At 32.6% G+C, this 24,135-nt stretch overlaps 1 protein-coding gene across 4 annotated transcripts; it reads right to left on the bottom strand.

Annotated features, from left to right (window-relative positions):
- Nucleotides 1-829: 829 nt before the first annotated feature.
- LOC130630292 (patched domain-containing protein 3-like) lies at nucleotides 830-24,129 on the bottom strand. 4 transcript variants are annotated; one of them, XM_057443732.1, is made up of 22 exons: nucleotides 24,038-24,129; nucleotides 15,571-15,737; nucleotides 10,413-10,659; nucleotides 10,100-10,173; nucleotides 9,747-9,857; nucleotides 9,225-9,366; nucleotides 8,780-8,874; nucleotides 8,282-8,402; nucleotides 7,589-7,712; nucleotides 6,502-6,614; nucleotides 5,950-6,055; nucleotides 5,778-5,844; nucleotides 5,346-5,487; nucleotides 4,491-4,628; nucleotides 3,799-3,997; nucleotides 3,590-3,708; nucleotides 3,254-3,412; nucleotides 2,787-2,912; nucleotides 2,364-2,511; nucleotides 1,862-1,983; nucleotides 1,489-1,762; nucleotides 830-1,403 (listed from the first exon to the last, which is right to left on the bottom strand). In XM_057443732.1, exons 2-22 carry the CDS (start codon nucleotides 15,720-15,722, stop codon nucleotides 1,378-1,380), a joined length of 2,805 nt encoding a protein of 934 aa, XP_057299715.1. In that variant the 5' UTR covers nucleotides 15,723-15,737; nucleotides 24,038-24,129; the 3' UTR covers nucleotides 830-1,377. The 4 variants fall into 4 exon arrangements, 3 of the variants coding, with proteins under 3 accessions (XP_057299715.1, XP_057299714.1, XP_057299716.1); XM_057443731.1 differs by lacking the exon at nucleotides 24,038-24,129 and adding an exon at nucleotides 17,477-17,616; XM_057443733.1 differs by lacking the exon at nucleotides 24,038-24,129 and adding an exon at nucleotides 17,477-17,616 and having other exon boundaries at nucleotides 830-1,216.
- Between the last annotated feature and the right edge of the window lie 6 nt (nucleotides 24,130-24,135).

Raw genomic sequence — 24,135 nt, 5'->3', positions numbered from 1 at the left:
TTTGGCCTTAAGAGGGTAGGTTGGGTAGAAAAATTGTCCGCGGTCCATAATTTGTTATAGTTATGACAAAACACACCTTAAAAATTCCTAGAAAAAAGAGTTTTTAGAGAAATAGAAATTCGTTAGAGAATTTTCCTACGGAAAAAACAGCTTATTGATAATATGTGATAAAATGTGCAACTAATGAATCTAATAGGTGATTTAACAGAAAATTTTTAAGACTAGAAAAATTTAAAAGCAGCGATCTCTTTTTTGTATTTTATGTAGGGCAAGAGGTGCCCGGGTTAGCATAGTTAAGGTAATTTTCTGAAAAACAGTTGGATACTGAGTAAAATTTAATGGTAATTGCCCTTCGTGTCGTCGTTTACGACTCGCGTATTCACAGCCAGCTTTGAACACTTTAAAAATCCAACCCACCCTTATTGGAAGCAAACGCTTTATACCATGAAGGTACGAGGTTGTTCTTCACACATCAAGAGAGAAGTTTTCCCATAAGAGTATAATCTTAGATATATTTTCAAAAAATAATTTGAAACCGAAATTATATTTAGCCTTTTAACACTGAAGAATTTTCAACATTTTGAGGAAACTTGACAAAAATGCCAAACTTTGCCTTGAATTTTCTCGGCAAGGGTACCCCTCTGTACAATCCTTTGTTAACAGTGAATTTAAACAAAGAATTTTTTAGTTTTTTTTAGTTTTAGATTATGATTCCCATTCAGATGTCATATCCACTGGACAACAAGATGGGTTTTAAAGTGGGTTTTTAGCTTAGCCTAACTTCATGCAATGTTTTCGAACTATACAAAACGAAAAGAAACAACAACAGTCAAGTTTCTCCCTAATATTTTTTACATCTTCATTTACAGTGCATAAAAATAATATAACTAATCAACATTCCTACCAAATTTAAATATCATACAGAAAAACATAAATAGTTATTAAAAGTGTTGCAAAAATGTTTTTATATATTTACATATACACAATATAATAACAACGATTCCATTATAATATATACATTCGATAGCCCGTGGATAAAACCACGGGTTCACCCGTTCTTGACTATCACATTTCGTGTTTTCATGCCACGACTTTTTTCTCCCGCACAAACAGACAGACGGAATATGGTTATTATTATAGTGTTATATTTATACTTTATACTTAGAAACTGTATTTTCCGGGCAGAAATTTACCTTCACAACGTTTCAATGTTTACCTAAAAAAACATTTCAAGTGATTTGTAAAAATTTCAGTAGTATCCTAAATGATTTTAGGTTAAAAACAAAAATTACGCCAGACAACAGAATACGTCCATCGTTCATTAATCGTTATTAATCGTTTACTAATCGTTATTAATCGTTCATTAATCGTTATTAATCATTCATATGCTTCGTTATCCACACCTGATAAGCGAAAAAAAAATAGTTATAATAAATTGCCAACATAATCGGTTATTTTTTCAAAATCGCTACGTTAAGATTTACTTACTTATTGATCCATTCTTCTCGTTTTTTATTTCGCTATTTTCCTTATCGTAGATTGTTTGCGGGCTTAACTGGTTGTTATCTGCGTTTCCGTTCTGCTTGTGGTGTGGATCGGGTATTGGTGAAAATCTATCCTCGTGATTAACACTCTTCATCTCTACAGGTGTTTTTTCATGGCTAATGACTTTTGCGTAAGGCTTTGGTCCAATTAATCGAAGCATGATTGGCAGATAGACTAAGCCGTGAAACATACCAAAAACGACCACCAGGAAGAACAACTAAATATCAAACAAATAATTAATCAAAAAATGATCAATTAAAACAAGTCGAGGAATAATTTTTTCGTTCTCCTCCAACAAGAATAAATATGTAGCTACCTTAAAAAACGTTGAGAACACGTACGATTCGGAACCAGCGAGAAATACAAAAGCTAGAAATGTACTAAATCCGCCGTGGACGACTGCAGGACCAATCTCCTCTAAGGCGTGTGCTGCTCGAGCTATAAAAATGTTGGAATGATAAAAACAAGAATAGTTCGATTTTAATGATTAAACTAAATAATTAAGTTGTGAAGTTCGCATCAGGTTAAAGAAAACAGCAATTCTCTGAGAACTTTTATTATAAAATAGCCCAAAACGAATACAGTTCTTTTGATTCTTGACCAAACAAGGAAAATGTCCCACAACAGAAAGGTACTGCTACGATTTTACCATAACGCAAAATCAGAAATTAACTTACACAACAGTCACCTCCAATCGATCGATCATTCATCCAATTAATCAATCAATAAATCCATCAATCAAATAATCTACCCGATTAATTAATGAAACAATCAGTCAATCAATTAAAAAACCAAAGAAAAAAGAAAGAAGTACATACCTTTGCGATCACCGTCACGACTCGCCATAAAACCATGTCCAATATGAGCGGAATAATCCACCGAAAGACCAATAGCAAGGATGAGTTGGATCGTGGTCACTGTATCAACTGTTAATCCCCAAAAGTGCATATAGCCAGCTATGTTAATCTAAAAATCGTTTAGTAATACTAAAAGAACATACAGGGAACGTACATAGCCATTACTGTCAAACGATTGAACAAATATAACTGCAAGATATATAATAACCTATGGAGTAGCACTCAAAATATCTAAACTCAACCGCATTTCATGCAACATAACAAAAAATATCCGTATTTACTCGAATAAGTACCCCTGCTTGATAAAACGCCCCTTTTTGTTGATAAATAGTCACTGCGCCCTACGATAAATTCTCAACAGAAATACGCCTATTTTTAACTTACTAAGGTGAAGACGACGCATGTGACCACAAGTAAAGACACCCATAAGTTGGCAATCAAAAACAGAGTGACAAGAAAAACGATGATTCCAGCTAACGCTAAGTTGCGTATCAACTCTGTACTGATGATCTAAAGCAAAAAAAACAAAATCAATTGAAACACCTTACACGCAATAAATCTTTCTCGATACAGACAAAACATTTGATACCTAGAAATACCTAGACGTATTTTGGTCGAACGTGTCTATTCTTGTTTGTTTGTTTGTTTGTTTTATAAGTCACTTTTTATGTTTTATGAGTAAGAAACACTTTAAAACACTTCACCATCGAGAAATTTCCTTGGAACTTTTGTACGACATTTTTTCTGACTGTTAAGGTATTCTACAGTCCCCTGGTATTAGTATCACAACATTTTTTTCACTTATTCATAGCATTTAAAACAAAAAAATCTTTAACAAAACTACATCTAACCTTATTCGTTTCCCACGATATGTAAAAACGAGTGTATGCAAATGTTTCAAAGCCATTGTTAAAAACAACTTCATTGACTGACTCCTGTAAGCTATCCATTGCTTTTATTTCGTTTGCGGCTCCTTCTAATTTCACATGCGTAGCACGGATACGAGTCGTCTGAAAGAAAAACATCAAAGTCACGTGTCTAAAATTTACAGAAGGATGCCCCCCTTGATAAATTAAAGTGGTGTTTTGAATTATAAGTTCTAAGGAAAATCCTAGCGGAAGATGTGACATTTTCCCGATTATATGGCTTTCTTAGAAATAGAGAGTTTTCGCATTATCAAAACATACCATAATTTTTTCGGTCTTGGTATTATTCTTTACGTCACCTTTAAAACGAAGTCCCGAGGGACTATCCAGAAATCGCCATAAGTATGTGTAAAAATCCGCCTCAGATTTTGGAAGTGAAGCTAGGTGAAAAAAAACACAGGTTAATAAAATTAAAAAATGTGTAGGCAGGCAGGTAAATAAAACAAAAAATAAAAAATAAAAGCTCCTACTAGTCTCATTCAACAACGTCGAGTTGATTTCGGTTTTCAAGAACTGTTTATAATTTTCGTACCAACTTAAAGTGAGTTCAGACACGATATGTTTATCCTTGGTGATTTTATTGTACAACTCGTCAAGTTTCGATTGTTCTGCAAAATAATCCACCTCTCCAACATAAACATTTGTGTTTATACCCTCTGTTGAGAAATACTAAATAGAAATGTTATTTTTTATTATAATTTCTTGTTGTTTTCTTTTTTCTTTTTCTTAATTATTTATTACCTTAAAGGCGTTTAAATTTCACAGTTGACTAAGAAATAATGACAACATCAGACAATTTTAACTTTGCGGATGCCCAATTTAAAAAAACAAACAAAGAATTAAATTTTGTAGATGGTTAATTTTGAAAATTTTCGCGGAAATTTGCTTTGAGTTAGTTGCAAAATAATAAAAAAAACCCGAATAGATCAGCATATTAGATATTTTTTTTGGACAAAATAAGTTTCAATGACTTTTTGGACTTATCGTCACTTTTTACTCTAGTTTTATATTGTTGTGGTTCTCCAGAAGAACTTTTTTTAAATCTATTCGATTAAAAATATATAGAAAAAAAACCACCTTGCTCTCGCCACCACAAAAAGATCAAACTTGTAAAAAAGCCGGTGCTAAATTTTGTCCCTTTAATATGAATTGTAAATTATACCTTATCGATAGCTTTATTATAAGCGACAGTTTGAGAGTCTGGTGGAAGAAACCAGTCGAAATCAAAGTCTTGTTTTAATTCTGACAAACCGTAACAACCGCCTGCTAACAAACCCACGAATATAGTCATGCACACGACCTGAAAAAATAAAGGAAATATATAAGATCGAACAACAAGGACAACAACAACCAACAACAACAGCAAAACAACAACAGCAACAGCAACAACAAAAAAACAACAACAACAACAACAACCACAACAATAACAATAACGAGAAAGATGACAGCGGTGAAAAGTTTTAATTATATGAGCTAGAGTTTTCAACTCTCACTTCTTCTCGTTCTGCTTACACGAAGCTCTCTTATGTCGATTATAAATGAAGAATGTTTGTGTGTTCCATCGACGCAAAATTGTTAATAATTTTATTTAAACAATATCTAATTTTACCCGCCTTTAAAACAATCGACCCAGTCCTCTCAAAAATAATGTCTGAATGTGAAATGCACAACAAATCGTTTTCCAATGAAACCTGCAAAAACTAGTTCGGTTTTGAAATAAGTGCTTCAGTACTAGCAATTTTATTTTAGCTAACTGAAACTAAATTCGATTGCTTCCTTTTTTTCGTACGAATTTTTGTACTAAAAACAATATCTCGTATGAAAAAGTCGATATTGGAAAACGCAGTGGGCTCCCAAAACCTTTTAACGCTTACTTGTGCCATATCTAAAAACCCAACTTGTCTAGTTTCCTAAACTTTCCAGGTGGATAATTGAGGTTGTCTTATGCAAAAAGCCTAAAAGCTAACTCTCAGAGAGAGCCGCGAATTCGCTTGGTAAAAATAACAAAACAACGTACCATTCCTGGCACGGATAAAATGGCTTTCGAGTAAGTATTCGCCATGAACGATTGCAAGTAATTTCTCTTCGAACATTCCAATGGTTGCCACGAATCTCTAATAGTTATACAACAAAGACAAGCATCGCGAAAGGCTCTTTGCCTGAAACAAAACAAAAAAGAATGTACAACAAGGAAGCCGTTTTGTTTTGTGATGCTCTCACCATCATCCTTTTAACACTGGTGACTTCTGGAGAAGTAAACATAGGATGTAAATATTGACGTGACGTTAAAAGATTTTAAATTTTTGTATCAATCAGTGTTTCACAAAATTACATACTGACTGTCAGGAAAATTAAGATAGGACTCATATCATTGTATTTTAGCCCCATATTCAGTTTTTAAAGTTTTGAAATGATATATGTAAAATTTTCACTGTAAGGCATGACTTACCTTCTGCTATCCAATGCAAGCCATGCAACGAAGAATGTACAAGTCAGAATAAAAACTGCAAATACTCCTAAAAAGTATCAAAAATATTTTTTTACACACAAAAGCGTTCAGAAACATATCGCCTACAACTTAGAAATACTGAAGTAGAAGTAAACACAAGCGGACTACAAACCTATTCCAGCAAAGATACAAAACGATCTTAACGCAGGAAGCACGGTGGTAGCACCAATGAGAAACGCACATATGTCAGTAAATGACGTCACAAGAATGGATACGCCCTAAAATATAAAAAAATCGAAATATGATCGAATATTAGTTAAGTACTTACAGAAACCAACCAACACACACGTCACGTAATTTTAAATTGCAACAAAAAGACAAAGCGTCTAATGAGACTCAAATTCACAATTGCACTTACTATAATTTGATGTTCTTACAACGGTTCTTTAGGTAGAAAAGGATAAATGTTACGACAAATATATGGTTCGAATTACAAATTATTTTAGGTAAGATAGTAAGCAAGAATAAAGGAAATATATCTTCAAAACTAAAAATTCTATCACATATCATGCAATGAATATACTTGTAACGAATAAAATAGCACCTATTATCGCACAGCAACCAACAGACGCTCACAAAGATAACCCGTTAAAAAAACAACTAAAGCACGACGGCGACAAATATTGTAGATATGACGTCGACAAAAGCAACGAAACACACTCACAGCATGACGCATAGCAACTGCGACATTCTCTGGTATTGCATTGTCTTTGTTTTCTGGACCACCAAAGTTATTCCAGTTCTGCACAATAACAAACACATCATCAACACCAATGCCTTAAAAAATAAAATAAGAATTTGATTATCAGAAACTAAAGCGATCATGGATGCTTAAAAGTTTACAATCAGGATGTTAGCCAGAAAGTAAAAGAAAGTCGCAATAGTGGTCGTTATGGCCCGAGAACATTTCGAAATTCTATAGATTTTCTCTTCCAATGATCAAAGAATTTAAGTCATTACCGTTTGTAAGGTAGGTATGAGAAATGAAGATATCAGCTCACATTGGACAGACAATTTCCAAGTGAAAACACTAGCTGATTTCTACAATCAAGCATTTATAGGTCTCACTACAATACGACTTTGAACAGTACTTAGGTTGAAAACATGAAATTTTACAATCCGTCTTTCTTCGCTTAAACTGATAATTTCAAGGGAACTTCAATAAAAGTTCTTAGAAAATTATCCGTCTGCCACCACAAAAATAAATCGTTATGGGAACAAGCGAATTTTACAATCATTCTTCAACCGAAGGCGCTATGTATTGAAACTCTTGGTAACTCGAACCTTGAAGGGACCAAGGAAAATAGTTCGACTTATCGAATGCTCGAGTATCGTAACTTCCGTTAAGTCGAATTTAGTCTCAAATGAGATTATAGTTCGAGTTAAAGCGTTTCTTTTAAGAGGTAGGGCAAGAGTTACCGGGAAAAGGTACAACATTAGGGAAGGCGTGCAAAAAGGCATGCAAAATTTAAAAAATCAATAAAATCTGACATTTATCTAGTCTTTGCTTTCCTTTTCTCGAGTAAAACGTTCAAGTTATCCGAAGAAATTAGTTTCAGGGGAAGACGAAAAATGGGTCGAGTTATTCGATGTTCGAGTTAACCGGAGTTTTTTATAAAAGCGTATTAACGAAAGTTCAAGGGACCCAAGAAAATGGTTCGAGATAATGAAAGTTCGAGTTATCCGGTGTTCGAGTTACCGGGAGCTAACTGCAAGTTTTTATTATACAATTCAACAATTACTTTTCCTACCTAACAATAAGAATGGCAGAATATTGTGAACAGGCGAGACAAAAAGCTGGAATGCACTTGATAGCCCATACGCAATGCCGATAGACAAACCGATGCAAATCACTCCAGCAAATGCCAGCCAAACCTATATCAAATTATTCAAAACTTAAGTTTCATTTGATCCATTTCTTGGTCCACGCTAATTCCAACTTGTCAATTTCTAAATCATCCCTTATCTGATATACACAGTTGTTTTACAAGAAAATAAGTAAAAATTCTAATCGATTTATAATTTATTTACTACAAAAGTTTCTGATGTGGCTTCTCATGAATGACGGGATAATTTATGAAATATTAAATATTGACTCTGCATCACAGGGTTAACCGTTGTTTACTAAAAGGTATGTATTTAGGATAATTTTTATCTCTAGTAAATTTTCGGATCGCCTTAACCTGTTAATTTGTAAACACATTGATGTCATCCTCGTCATACCCCTCTGTTCTTTTTTCTTCAAAACTTTTCCTCTTTCATCACTGGTAGCTAGTGATGAAAGAGGACACATGGAAATTTCTTAAATTCCAAAACCTCTTATTACTTAGTTTCTTCTATTGTATTTTGTATTTCTTTCAAAACTTAAAAAAGAATAAGTAACATCTTGATAATAACCAAACCAGACACACAGAACATCATAAAGAAACCGTGGCCTTACTTACTTTATGATTGATTCGTGAAAAACTACCCAGCATAACAGCTAGATAGACAATGATGAGAATGTAGCCAACGAAGAGAAACTGCAAGTCATTGCCAAGACTTGACCTAGAATCTTCTTGAAATCTGAAAGATGAAAATGATAATTGATAAATTTTTCTACCTCATGTATCCTTGTTTAGCTTTCTCCTCGTGTATTATATTTGCGCAAACAAAAATTTTAATATTTGGCAGGTTATTAATTTTTGCAGATTGGACTAAACATTGTGATGGAACACCCAAGACTGGATACCCTAACAATAATTTGGGTTCAAACATCAGATTTGTAAAAAGCATTCCTAGCAATCTCATAAAAAGTTGGAAAAAAAAGGTGAACAAGAGAATCTTTTTTTCTACTTAGGAGAATTATCAGCAGTTTATGCTGACAATATTTGCTTTAAAAAGATTTCCATAAAATAATACCAACATGATTTTAATAAAGGCACAACAACCTTATCCTTTACCCTGTTATTGAATATCTATATATCTTTACACCTGGTATTTCGATCTTAAAAACATTGTCAAACTCTGTTTCCCATTCTTCTCCTTTTTCATCAATCTGAAAAAAAATAATTGGCTACTAAAAACTGGAATTATTTTTCCCATAGATATTCCTTTTGAATTTCTATGTCACAAATTCCACTATATTTTCTTTCTTTTTTAGCTGCCTCAAGAGGGTTAGTTCATGTTGGATTAAGTCTTGCAGGACTAATTTTTCCTGAAGATCACTTATTCGGTAAAATATACAATCGCAAAAAAATTGAGAAATATTACAAAACGAAAAATAAATTCTGTAAAATATATTTCTGGGTACATCAATTGCAAAAACCAATATCAAATCCGACAAAATAATTATTGCATAAATTTAATCAGCAGTAATTAATTAACGCGAGGTTATTTATTACAAACCTTTCTGCCTTTACTTTTGACAAACACTTCCTGATTTTTAAGAAAGTAAGACATTTTGGTTGCTTTTGCTCCAGTGATATTTTTATTATTGTCATAAGATATTTCACCAAGTAATAGCGTAAGAGGAACAGGATCACCAAACCTAAAAAGTTTAAAAGTTGTATTTTAATATAAACTACATGTATAGGGTTGAAAATTTGTTTTAAAGGACAAAACACAAAAAATATTCTGCACTGACGTTTGTCTTAAAAAAACTGTAAGTTACAAAGAGAAACACTGGCAACATAAGTCAACTTTTAGGTGATTATATTGGAGGTAAATTTGCTTATATTGACTGGAACGTGTGGTGGTCCTGCAATGTTTTTTACCCGGATTATTGTTCCTCAACAGAGTTGTAAGCTAATATTTTTAATTGTTAATACACCAGGAACGAGCTGCTTCAAAATTTCTACCAACACTTTTTCTTAACTGATAGGGATATGTAAAGTCACAGGTTTCCCAAAACCCAACAAATCAACTAACTTTACTGGCTTCGGGTTATTTACATCTTTCAATATGGCATTTTGATCCAAGGACTTGATCTTTGCATAATTATAATTCCAAAGTGACAGAATTGTATTCGGTATGCAAGGCCTAAAAATGAATTTGCTTCGAGTTACTTTTATGGTCAGGACTTGTTGAAACTATTTGAAACAAATAATTACAGACTGAAAAAACATCATATATATCATTATAATTAAACTTGCACGTTAGCTTGCCAAGTGATGCAAACATAATGAATTTTGTGGATTTAAATCCAGGCACATATGCAACGTGGTTCCTATAACATATACATTACTAATTTAAAAACAGGAGAAATCTAGAAGTGGCCTTACGGTAAACACATTTTGTCCCAGGATATATCTGTACCATTACCAATCTTTTTTATTTTTTGATCAACTTCAATAAGCTACAAAAAAAATATTGATGCAATGACATGTGCCCATTCGTATTGGACTAATTCCAGGCTAAACCACAAGATATTTGAATCCATATTACTGATTATACTCATTGGAAGTTGTGAGGTATTATAAATAAAAGAAAATTTTAGCCTATAATAACATTCTCTCGGTATCCTGGTTTCCTCGTTTTAGTGTTTGATTATTTTTTTTCATTTATTTTTGTTGATTAACTTATCAGTTAACTTACTGCTTTGAAGGTTGCAGTTGTTAAAACATTTGAATCTTCTACAATAATTGTAACAACACGAAACTGTGGTGGATATCTATCCTCAACCCATTCCTGATGCTTTAGCCCTTGAGAATCTGCAGCTACCCATAATTTTTCCCCTCGATTCTCGGCATAATATTCCACTAGGCCAGCAAGACAAGTCAAGGAAACAATCACGGCTATCACAATCGTTGGAACAGGATAAGATGCGACAAAATAGCCTAATCTAAACATAAAGGTGGTATAATCATGACAGATGCTTAGTATTATAAAACTAGTCAATAAGGCCCGTGGAAGAAGCCACTTAGACAGGACGTCAGCAGTGCGGATTCAAAAAAAATTAGCGAAATTTAGTTTATCTGTTGCCTGAAATGAGTACAGATTGAAATGCTGATCAAAATAATGGATAGGATCATATGTGTTCGACAAACGCATAATGAGATCTAAGTTGTTTTAAAGAAATTCGCACTGCAAAATTCCCAAATTCTGCCTAGGAGTACATTGGAAAAGAGAATCGTAACTTTTATATTGATGACATCTGCCAGGACCTGTCAATACACAATTTGTTTTCCTAAAATATGTTGACAAATGCGTAGAGCTTGAAACGCTGATCAAAATAATGTATAGAGTCATGTACAACACCAATAATAATAAAGTCAGAAATAACACAACTCAAACATTTACATTTTATATATAAAGTGATTACGTTTGATTAGGTTGAAAACCTTTAATATTTTAATCTGAAGTGTCAAAAAACATCAAATTTATATCTGGAAAATCATTTATTTTGTTGCATAACATACAAAAATATACACAAAATGTAAAAATTAACTGGTTAAAAACACATTTTTTTTAGTATCATGATCTGTAGTGACCTTTACCAACCATTTTAAACGTTAACGTCAAAAAAGAATACGGAGTAAATTTTGAATTAACAAATACATTATTTTAGAAAACATAGTACGGTCCGTCCTCACAAAAGTTTACACAAAATGTAAAACAGATCAATTTTTAAGGAGCACATCCAAATCAACAAAAATCCATTCATTCAGCATATTCTACATTGCCATTGTGCATAAATCTTACACAAAAAGCTTATGAAAGACATCAAAATATAGAAAACATTGGGCATTTCAGTGCTTACAGTCCTCACCCATTAAATTCATCATCATCATTCTCGGCTTAACGTCCGTTTTCCATGCTAGCATGGGTTGGACGGGGTATATTAATGACCCTCTTCTAATCTGATCTAGACTGTGTTAGATCTAAACTCAACTTCCTCTCTATCAAGTCTGTCCTTATAACCTCCTGCCAAGTCTTTCTCGGTCTGCCTCTGGCCTTTGCCCCAGGAACTATCAAGTCTCTACACTTTCTTACCCAATTATCCTCCTCCATTCTTTCCAAGTGCCCCAGCCAATTCAATCTTCTTATCTGGATAACATCTTTAATTCTACGGAGACTTAGCCTGCTTCTTAGCTCATCTGAACTCTTTCTGTCTCTCAGACTGGCATTACACATCCACCTAACCATTCTCATATCATTCCTTTCTAAACGATCAAGATCTTCCTGCTTCACTGCCCATGTCTCACTACCGTACAACATAACACTTCTTACACAGGCCTCATACAACCTACCTTTTACCTCAATTGACAGGACTCTGCTAGTCAACAAAAGAAGAGTATCCTGCAAGTAACACTTTTTCCAACACCCCCTTCACTGCCCAACATATCACCTAAGTAACAGAAGTTCTCAACTATCTCTAACGAGCCACTGTTGTACATCATTAAAGCTAGAAAAACTTCATTCTCTATAATCTCACATTTGCAACGCTTGCATACAAACTGAATGTCAGCTCTTAACCTTCCACTAATACTACTACACTTCTTATGTACCCAATGCTTGCAAGTCTGATAAAAAATTGAGTTACTACCAACCCCTTTCCTGTAAACTCCACAAGGCCACTTTCCAACTACAAGGTCACACTTTATGAATTTAGACTTTGCTGTGTTTACCTTTAGCCCTTTCTCTTCTAGTCCTTTCTTCCACTTGTCAAACTTTTCAACTAATTCTTCCATCGACTCTGCTATGAGAACCAAATCATCTGCATACAATAACTCCCATGGACAAACTGTTCTGAACTCCATCGACAGCGCTTCTAAGACTAGAATAAACAACAAAGGACTAAGTACAGAACCCTGATGTACACCAACATTTACACTAAATTCATCACTAAGTGAATCGTTAATCCTGACACGACTTCTAGCATTGCTGTACATAGACTGTACCATCGTAACTAGCCACTCATCCACATCTCATTTTCTCATAGCCCACCGAATAACTTTACGTGGCACTCTATCAAAATCTTTCTCTAAATCTACAAAGACAAAATAGAGATTTTCTCTTTCCTAAATACTTTTCCTGAAGCTGCCTGAGTAAAAATATTGCATCTGTAGTGCCACGCCCTGGAACAAAACCAAATCGCATCTTATCTTTATCAATTCTTTTTCTAAGTAACTTATCAATCACTTTTTCAAAAACTTTCATTACTTGATCAACCAACTTCAAACCTCTATAGTTACCTCTTTCTAATGCATCACCCTTGCCCTTGAAACAATTCACTATTACACTCAACTGCCACTCACTCAGAATAGCACCATCCTTTATAATCTGATTAGCAAGAGTTAAGATTCCCTAATAACCTCCACTACCCGTTCTGTCTTGATCTGCATAGCTGGTCCTTCTACAACATCATCATCAGACAAATTATCCTCGTCCCAATCAAACTCAGTGTTAAGCAACCTCTGATAATGATTCTTCCAAGCTACCCTTTTCTCCTCCTCTGTGATAGCCAAAACACCTTCTTCATTACGTATACACTTCTCACCTACAACATCTTGATTAGTCTTCTTCATTTGCTTTGCTATCTTGAATACCTCATTGCGCTGGTCTTCCCTTCTTAACACATCTGCATATCTGTTTCTCTCTGCTTCTGATTTTGCCTTATACACTGCTGTACGAGCGCGACGCTTAGCTTCTAAGTAAATATTTTTACTAACACCTGACTTCCACTCTTTCCAAAGTTTCCTCTTTTCCTTTATACACTGGTCAACCTCATTATTCCACCACCAGGTCTGTCTATGTCTAGCTGGTCCTTTCGTCCACCCACAGGTATCATCAGAAGCTTCTAGAAGACAATTCTTCAAAGTAGTCCAAGTACTTTCAACATTGTCACTATCACATTGACCATTGTGGGCTAACTGCTGAACTTTGCACTAAATTGTCTTGCTACAATTGCTGTAATTAGATTACATTAGATAACATTAGATTGCTTGCTACAATTGCTGTAATTAGATTACAAAATAAAAAACAAAATAGTTTTAGTCAGAAATTTAGTAATTTTTTAATCATCACCAAACGGTTATTACTACAATTTTAAAAATTTTAACAAAAACGTTAAACCATGGAATTTTCTTCTAGCGAAAATGACATCACATACAGTTTAATTCTCCCAATCAAAAGTTTATAATACGAAATATAAAAAAGCCATTAGCTTACACAACAGCCTTCAGTGGAGTCCAATTCCACAAAAATCTGTTTTTTCATTATATTCCATGTGGTCTATTTCCACAAAAGTTTACACAAAATTTTAACAAACAGAAGTTTGCAACACAAACAAAAAAAACGACCATACCATCCCCTCATAAAGTAAAATAAAGTCATAAACCCACGTAAATTTCCAATCAAAGTCTACAGCCCCTTGTAACAATAATCTGGCATTTCACATGTAGGCTGACAAAGGTTTAACAGGATGTCAGAAACAAAACAGTAAAAAAAAACTTAATACACTTAATACATATTGCACGTGGTCCACCTGTAATGTTTACAGGAAATGTGAAAAGAATTATACTCTGTGGGCAAAAAAATGCGTCAAACTATCCTGAAGACGTTCAAGTCTTTGAACGATTTTGTAGGTAGCTAGCTTGTTACATCATAATTCCTGCTCAAAAAGAAGAGAAGTTTGGTAACTAAGGTAGCTAGCTATAGATATCTAAAGAAGAGGCGTAACAACATAACCTATGGGATGGGGATCAGGCCTTGGGGGGAGGCTAACATTAGCTAGCTAACAGTAGCTAAGACACCCAGTTAAATATACTTAAACTGGAAACACTTAGCTAAATCTTAAGCATGCTTAGTAAAACACCTATTAAGGGAAACAAAAGTAATTTGAATTTAATAACATTGCAGTGAGTTCAACAAACCAAAGTTTTTCGCTTGTTAGCCAGCTAACAGCTTTATGTATCGTTTTGAATTTTACGACAAACACATTAGTAACGTGCCAGCGGACACGTTTATTATGCAACAAAATGTAAACAAAGATGTTAGCTAGGTTTTCTTAAAAAAAATGTGGTAAAATATAATACTTTAAGAATTTGAGGCTTTTAAGTGGCTTTTCCTGAAAAATGCGAGTCTGCTTGCACCCAGCAAAGTCTAAAAATATCAAAGTTCTTACTATTTGTGATTTCAAATCCACTTCAAACTCTAGCCTTTATTTCCTACTTCTAACTTTACTTTACTTGTAGCTCCACTTCCCACTTCCAACTTCACTTTTCTACTTCTTCACTTGGACTTTTTTCTTTTTAAATAATAAATTTGAACCACTTTTTTACTTTTTTTTAAGACGAAGGGATCATTCTTTTGTGTTTTTATTTTTGGTGGTGAGAGGACACCATTTTTCGAAAGTTAACCGTTAAATTTATTTCAGCAAATCAAATTGGCTTGTTTTCATCACGTGATGTAAACAAAATAAACCCGCTAGGACATAATTTTTTCGGCGACTTCAAAAGAAAATGAACACATCCACTATGACTGTCACATACACTTCATATTATTATATATCATGAAAACCAACTACATAAAAATCTTACCCACCTTTTTAATGTCAGCCCACGTTTAACGTTTGAACTGTTATTATTTTTTTTTCCGTTCACAATCAAACTTACATAGGCAAACAAACTCTCTTTATGTTGTGTTGCATTTTTATTGTATTTATTATTGCATTTTTAAGAGCAAGCATAAAGAAGTTCTGGCATCGAGCATTAAGGTGAGTAAAATAAATCTACTAAAAACTGGAACGTACTTTGCAAACCATCCTTCTAATGCCAGTATGATTCTGTCAGTACATCGCTTACAGCAACCAGGACTATCCACTGTTTCGTTATCATCTGCAACCTGCATATCTCTGACAGAATTTGCAGCCATGTCTTGATCATTCAGTCCTTGAGGAGGCATTGAAGCTTTTTATACCTTAGGAAAAAAACAATTTTCTAGGCAATTACATTTCAATGTATATATCTATAAAACAGAATAGTGCACGTACTAGAGTACCATTTTCTCCTGAACTAAACTTTAAAGAGGAGCACAACATATTTTTACAGACAGTGCAAAAAAAACAACAGTCTCAAAAGCTTTCCCACATAACTGCCTATAATTTGATGTACATCCTTTCTACTACCATCATGTAAGGGATATTTAGCCCTTTTAGGGACAAGCATAGTACGTGTGCATTGTCCGATTTGTTTAATTTGGTAAATATCGAAATAAAAATTTTCAAAATAAGTATCAACCAGGCCTGGAAATTTGTGGAGTCTAGGGAAACGATTCATCATTACCGTAATTTGAAGCTGACGGAAACGATAAAAACATTTTTTTCGTTTCTGTGAAGTAGACCTTGCGGAAACGATACATTAATGAAGGTAACGATTAGCTTAAAACCGATAAATAAGTGGAGAACCATTTCATAATGGCCCTAGTTAGTGGCAAGACCTACTCCATAATAGTAAAATATTATAATATAAATATGTATATGTATTATAATATAAAATTAATATTATTTGAAATATTGTCTAAGGAAAACGATTTATTGTTACCATCTTTATTGATTCGTGGGAAATGTCACGGAAACGAAACAATCGTTTCCTCCAAATTTCCAGGCCTGTCAATGGGTGAATAACGTAGAAATTGCCAATGAGTGGATTGCCACAGAGTTTATGTGAACTTACAGCTAGTAAGAATATAAAATTAGTGAAACCACAAGATATTTTAGTCAAAAGAGAGATAAACATAAAGAGACAAAAATTATCATGCAAATGAACATAAAAAAGTTTGACAAATATTACATCTAATTTTTTTTCTATCTCAGCTATAGCTTAGAAAGTAAAAAAATAAAATAGTAACTAAAATAAGCAAGTAAAGTATATTAAAAAACCCTAACAGTAGCAGCCTACACATCTTCTTATTTCATCTTTTAGTTAGTCTTTTATTCTTTGGTTATTTCTTTCATCTTCTTCTTTAATAAGCTAACTTTTGTTACAATAAATTTTTGATGCAATAAATTTAGCTTAAACATTTAGCACTTTTATTAATTGTTTTTGAGTTTGTTTATTTTTATAACAAAATGTTACTTGAAATATGGCTTTTAATTATTAACGAGATACTTAAGCTGCATAAAAATCTCACCATTGAGAATGTGTAACTGCGTAAGGCAACAGCCATGCAGTGTTAAACTATCAGTAAACAGGCAGAGAAATTTAGATTTTGGCTCTATGATTGTCACACATGGAAAGTATATAAATGTTTCATTTAATTTTCTTTTAGTATAGCTGAATATTATGAAGCCAGAAAAGGCTGTTTTCAATGTTCTAGATAAAATATTTCTATACTATTTTTTCCTGCAATCTTCCACACTCATTTCATTTCTTCACATTCATTACTTCTCTTACGGTAGAACTTTGGAACAAATAAACAAAACTTCTGACTTGCTACAGTTATAGTCTTACTCTGGATGAAAGTTGCAGACTGAAATTTAACATTGAATAAATGCAACTGCAGCAATAAAATAGCAAAAAGATCTCTTAAAGCCTGTGACATGAAAAAGCGGTGAAGTAAAAAAGATATAAGCAAACTTTATGTGATGAGAAAAACAAAAGTGGTTTTTTTACATATTTACAAAAGTTTAAATAAAAAAATAGAAATGTCAGATTTACCTGATGATTATAAGAAAACTAAAATTTTTAAAAGTAAGATCTCCTCTTTTCTACATAATTCCTTCATTTACATGCAATAACTTGAAGAGAATAACATTTAAAATTCACAAAACTTTATGATTAATAATTAATTTTTTCTTTTATAAGACATTTAGTTATGCAACTTAAGATATTTAGACACTACAAATACCATATGCAAACAATATTTTTTTTAAGGAGATTTTAAATGATTTTAAGGTTATAAAAAAAACATTTTAATTACACTGGCATTTTACACCATAAGCTAAAGATTGCAAGAAATGAATCATTGTAAAACAATTTCTATTATCAATGTTTTTATGCATGTAGCCAGAACTATTAAAAGTTATTCTAAAATCTTATCTTTTATTGATGTATTCACATGTGTATTTAAAATCAAAAAAATATTCTATGAAATGATTCTCCTAACAAATAAAACAAGTGTGTCACAGTATTTTAATAATGTTGTTTGATTTTTAAAGTTACATAACTTAATTACAATTTTTTTATAATTACCAAGAGGCAGAACCAGCCACAACAATTTTTTTCTTCTTGTCTGACGGCCTTACATAAAACAAAAATTAGCATCAAGTTACAGTAGTTTACTAGAACTATTTGTAACAAAAATTAGTTTGAATTAAGGAAGTGTTGGTCAAAGTATTTTAAAAATGTTGTTTGATTTTAAAAGTCAAATATAAACAGCTCCTTTTAAACCATAATTTTACATAACAATTTTTTTATGATTACCAAGTTTTTAAACACAAAACCACAACATTCTTGTTTTTTTTTATCTGTCGGCCTCACACAATCCCAAATTTAGCATCTTGATACAGATAGTTCACAAACGATGAGAATCTTTTAAAATCACAGTCCAACAATAAAGCATTTAAGTCTCGTTTTCATCATCCTTAAGCACACCACTTAAAATTAGTTTATATATATCAAGGAAGTGTCAGAAACAAAATGTTTTATCAGTTAACACCAACTGACAGTGTTGCAGCTATAGAAGTCTGAGTGCTGTAGTTATAAAAGAAATTCTTAAAGTCCTAAAGTGCGTTTTTTGTAAACACAAAATTTGTAAAAGTTGAAATCATCACAATTGTTAGTAGTAAAACAATTTCAAATGAATGTAAGGGTGAAAATTAAAGACTTTAAAATGAATTAATTAAAAATTTGAAAAGAATTATTAATAGGAATGAATCACATTGTTTGTTTCTTTGATAACCATTAATCCTTTCTTCCTAACATTCTTTAGTGTAATAACAATTTTTCATGTTGAGTAGTAAGCTTAGTGTGCACATTCCTCTCTGCGTCAATTATTTCTTTACTATTATTTTTTAATTATTTTTTAAAAATTACCAAAATGGGATTGCAAAAACAAAAACATCACTTGCACTTCGTACTGGAAAACTATTGAAAAATTATTCATTGAAAAACAATGAAAACGAGACCTGTTTTGAAATTATCAAAATATAGTTTTTATAACTGCTTCAAAAAAGTATAGATAGATAGATATTTTATTTATCAATAGCAGTAAAAATAAAATAAAATAAATATAAAGAAAAAGAAAATAAATATAATAATTAGTCAGGGTAACAAATTTAAAATATATAAAGCTATTGAAGGGAGACCTACCTAATAGCAAGGAGCTAAGGAAAGGGGTATGGCCACCCTTGGACAATTACAGTAAACGATACGAGATGCACAAAACAACACACAAAATAGTGGGTCAAATGATAAACAATCATGCGGGAAACAAATGGTCAAGTCTGACAATTCAGGAAGGATTAGTAAGAGGAAACAAAGTACTTTTTCAGATCACTTCTAAGATTAAAATAATCAAGGGAAACAAACTTTTTAGTCATTAAAGACTGCAATTCATTTCAGGAATTCATCATCATCATCATCATCATTTTCGGCTTAACGTTTGTTTTTTCCATGGTATTTCCATGGCATTAAATCTAATTGAGTTTTTACCAAAAGAAATAGTATTAAAGGCAGGGAGATTGATCAAACCAATTTTTCATGAAATAGTTTATGTAAAAATAGAATATTGTGACATTGGACAATATCAGAGAATTTCAGGAGCTCCAGATTACCATACAGGTAACTGGATGATGCTCTTCGAGATTTAAAGGACATGATTTGAATAGCAAAATTTTGCAAAACAGTAATACGATTAACATCAAGACTGTTTGACTGACCCCAAATTTGATTACAATATTGCAAGTGTGAATGAAAAATGGCATCGCAAACTAGAATAACAACATTTAAAGGCTTAAGCTCCATTAGCGCTCTTGAGCTTGGCAACAGTATCATTAATCTGAGACTTCCAGCTTAAATCAGAATCTAATAGAACACCAAGATATTTAATACAATTACTAGGTATAAGCCTTTTACCATTGATAAAAAGCCTAAAATCGTAATTAAGAGGTTTCCGTGCATGTTTAAAAGCAATGTACTCAGTCTTACTAGCATTAAGAGAAATTTTATTGGCAAATAAGCTTTAGGTCAAAATTTGGCTAGTTGTATTAAAGATTTATTGAAGTTTAAGAGATCAACAAAGTGATGCACCAAAGAAAAATTAATTGAACATTGCAGGTCGTTAATATAAATTAAAAAAGAGGTCCTAAAACAGAGCACTGAGGGACACCATGCCTGATAAGATTACTAGTTGATATATTTCCTTTGATGGATACAAACTGTTGACGTCCTATTAAATAAGACTAAAATAATTGGAGTGGGGTACCACGAATTTCATAGTGAAAAAGCTTTTTAAGCAAAATTTCATGATCAACCATATCAAGAGCCTTTCGAAGATTAATGAACACTCCACATCCATAATTTCCTTTATCAAGAGCATCCATAATTTTCTGAGAGATATTCAGAATAGTTTGAGAAGCCAAGTATATTTTCCTAAAGCCAAATTGATGCTTGTAGAGGGTTTGTTTGCTTCATTCGTATATTTTATCAATATTTGAGGGTAAAGATATAGGTTGGTAATTTTAATTCTAATTTAGATCTTTTTTTATAAGTAGGGATGGTCTTGGCAGTTTTTAGGTTTGCAGGAAAAATACCAGTTGTGAAAGAAAAATTAGTAAGTATAGATAATAACTAATAGATATAACCTCAGATAATAAATTTATTATGTTTTCGATTGTTTTTTTAATTGCTTTGGAGAAACAAATTACTTCAGAATTCACTTCAAACTCATTTAAAAAATAATCCCACAGACAGACCCTAAGTTTTTTTTTAACATAAATCTCTATGGCATAAATTGATATATACTCAATGTAACTTTGTATGTGGAAAAGTTTTATGATGTAAATTCACATGTCTGCACAAAGAATCTAAACTTAATTATTTTCTATTATTATTAACATGCACAATCCATAACATTCAGATATAACAAAACCTCCTGTTCTCACATGCAAGCTATTGTTTCAAAGTGCTAAAAAGAAAGAAAGCTATTGAAATAAATAAATATAATTTTTAAAAGAACAGACATCCATAATAAGCAAATGCTTGTATACAAATAAAAAAAAATTTTATACCATTATTTCCAATACTTTTTTATTACTAAACCAAATGTTCTTGATTGCTCTATTTTTTTCTTTGTAAACGATGTGTCATTTTAAAACACAATACAGTGAATACCCAATAACTTGATATCTGCAACTTAGTCTGCAATAAAATTTTTGACAGGCTCGTGAATACCCATAACTCAAGATCTGCAACTTGGTTTGCAATAAAAAATTTTGGGTAAGCTCTACAGGTCCTATATGTTTACCTTGGGTTTTCTTTAAACTTAAAAAGAAAGATGCCACAACAAAAAAGATTTTTTTTTCTTTACACTAAAGGCGCGTTTCCACTCAAACAAATGTGATCAATCCAATCAACGTCGTCAGTAAAGGATTAAAAGGCCTGAGACAAGCAAACGAGTGTCAGTTTGTCAAAAATCTTAAATGCACATCCCTTATCAGGTCGAAAACTACTGATGACAGAAAATGTAAAAATTTCCTATTTCCTATTATTATTATTTATTATTAATATTTATTATTATTTATTTATTATTAGTAGTATTAGTATTAGTATTAGTATTATTATTATTATTATTATTAAATACTAGTCGATAAATCCCGTGGAGTAATTCACTTAGGCAGAAGGACAATGAAAAAATAGGTTGTTTTAGTTTTTTTGCTGACGTCAGCAGTGCAAATACAAAATAAATATAATTTTTTAGAAATTTGTATACCTGTTGCCTTCATCGTATAGATCTTGAAATGCTGATTAAGAAAATGTATATGATCATGTATCTTTGACAAACGGTTGCAGAGATATCAAGGTTTAAAGGTTTTTTGATGACGTCATCAAACCGTCCATTCCGAAACGGATTTGGGGACCCAGGTTTGGAAAACTTACCCAAATTGGTCCAAGGTTGTCCCTAGTTACCCACGCGGTGAAAAAACATTGACGTCACCACCTCGTTTCCAAGTTATTTGGCCTCAAAGTTTTAAGTGCATTGTAATGGCTTCACTAATCTTAATTAACTTTCCTTTGACGTCAATACTATTTTATCGGTAAAGTTTGGTAAATTACAGAACAATTTTATAGGCGATTTTTTATAGAATTTGTTAAAGAAAATTTTGAAGAATGTAATCCACTTTGCAAAAGTGACAGACAGACACACGGAACTGGCGTATTATTATATAGATGGAATCATAATCTATGCAGCATAATTAAATTTGAAATTCTTTAAATGTGAATATCTTGAGAACAAAAAAGCTTTTTAAAAATTGACCTTTTTTTAAAAAAAAGACTTGTTGACCAACTTTTTAAGCTCTATATAAGGTTCCCTTTCTTTCATAGATTTAATTGATTTGTTTTTTACTTTAGGATGTACTATTATTACATATTGTTACTAAAATATGGCTATATTTATGTTTCATATAGTTTTGTTTTTGTTGCTTGTTAACAAACATTCAGGCTTTGTATATGTTCACCTTCTGATGATTTTTTGAAAAGTTTTGGCAAGAATAAATAAAATCAGTAAAAGACAAAAAACTCTTTCACAATAACAGAATATAATTTTAAGTATATATATAATGTTTTTTATGATCCATTGGTAGCATTGTAAAAACAAGATTAATGTTAAATATTAAATATTGTTTGTCAAGTGGGTTTAAATGCCTAAATGCGCTGAAACTTCCACGCTGTTTGGTACCCAAGCCAAAATAATACCCCTGTGCTGTGTATAGGGGTAAAGGAATTTGGTTATTACTTTCACATTTGTCAAATTGATTTTTTAAGATTTCATGCACATTACATTTGCAAAGTTCATAAGGCGTTCGATTCATTACATGTCCACCTTAAACCTTATGAAATGGCCTGCTCTGTAGTCTAGAAATCACATGACAAAGTTGATATGAACAGCCTTAGCAGTTTTTTACATAGCTAAAATTCTTTTTATTGGTTTCTGCAAAGGAGGTGTTTACTGTCATAGCTTAAAATATAACTACTATAAGAGACCCCTGTAAATTAGGTTCTGTCCCTATTGGTAATTTTTTTCCGATTATCGCAAGTAAATTCGTTTCCTGAACTAAACATTAGTACAGAAGCAGACTTACCCAAGGTTAGCCTCTATAGGCAATTGTTCGGAAAACACAAAATAACTAACAACTAACCAAACAGAATAATCTAACCCAAAAGAATAAATACTTTTCTAAAAAGAGTTTTAATATAATGGTGAACACTTTTCACCAGATGTTTGATCAATGCTGGAAGAAAGCTTGTGGTAATTTTTAATTTCATTCCAACAAGTCTTTGTATTAGAGTAGAAGTCCTGTATAATTTTGAGTGCATTTTCTTCTTTTACATTGTGCCTAAGACTTTCCCATTATATTGTTACAATGCTGGACTTTACAGGCTTCCAATTTGCTCTCAGCACTATTTTTGGTTTGCCTGAACTGCGTATGAATGAATTTCAACCTGGGTTACAGGGCATGTTCTTTGGATTTCAAGGATAAAACATGCACCTGCTGTTGTTTCTGCTGTCACTCTATTTACATTATATACTTTCTTTTTACTTGTGATACCTCAAGCTGGATATTTTGCCCACAGCTGTGGTGTCCAACCAAGTTCTGGCATTGGTCTCATACACTTACAAAGATCATAACCTCTTTAGTTCCTATATTGGAACCGTTATCAACCAGGAAGAGGGCTTTGGTCCTTGTGCATTTAAAGCTCTCATCAAAGCAACAAAAGTTGTACAATCACAGCAATCGCTCAAGTGGACAATCTACTGAGATATATACCAATCCTTTTTCGCTCTCAACGCTAAGCAGAAAGGTTAGATTCACACTTTTATAGTCTCGCGGCCGGGGGGGGGGGGTGAACCCAAGACCCTCAGCATCACACAAATACTCTACGACAAGACTTCCAGTCACTGAAGGAAACTCTGTCAGGTTGTCTTTAGCTGGGTACATTAGCTATCTTTTAAATTATTTTTAAATTAGGAAAAATTTGAAAGGACTTTAAGACTACCTCATTAGTTGCACATGGTTTTAAATTGTGACTTCTTCCAGGAAAATAGATTGCCGTATGGCCATCTTTGTTTACGTTTGTAACTCCCAGAAAATAGC

This window comes from Hydractinia symbiolongicarpus, chromosome 2 (genome assembly GCF_029227915.1).
Source record: "Hydractinia symbiolongicarpus strain clone_291-10 chromosome 2, HSymV2.1, whole genome shotgun sequence".
Classification (NCBI taxonomy): Eukaryota; Metazoa; Cnidaria; class Hydrozoa; order Anthoathecata; family Hydractiniidae; genus Hydractinia; species Hydractinia symbiolongicarpus.
The sequence above is the reverse complement of the archived record's forward strand: the minus strand, read 5'-3'. Positions and strand labels throughout refer to the sequence as shown.

Bases quoted from the DNA above. Each gene is read 5' to 3' on its own strand.
- LOC130630292 (XM_057443732.1), bottom strand. From the start codon at position 15,722: ATGCCTCCTCAAGGACTGAATGATCAAGACATGGCTGCAAATTCTGTC. The intron at 10,174-10,412 runs GTAAGTTAACTG...TTTTTTTTGTAG, and splicing joins CAACTGCAACCTTCAAAGCA to CTTATTGAAGTTGATCAAAA. The intron at 1,763-1,861 runs GTAGCTACATAT...TTTGATATTTAG, and splicing joins TGTTCTCAACGTTTTTTAAG to TTGTTCTTCCTGGTGGTCGT.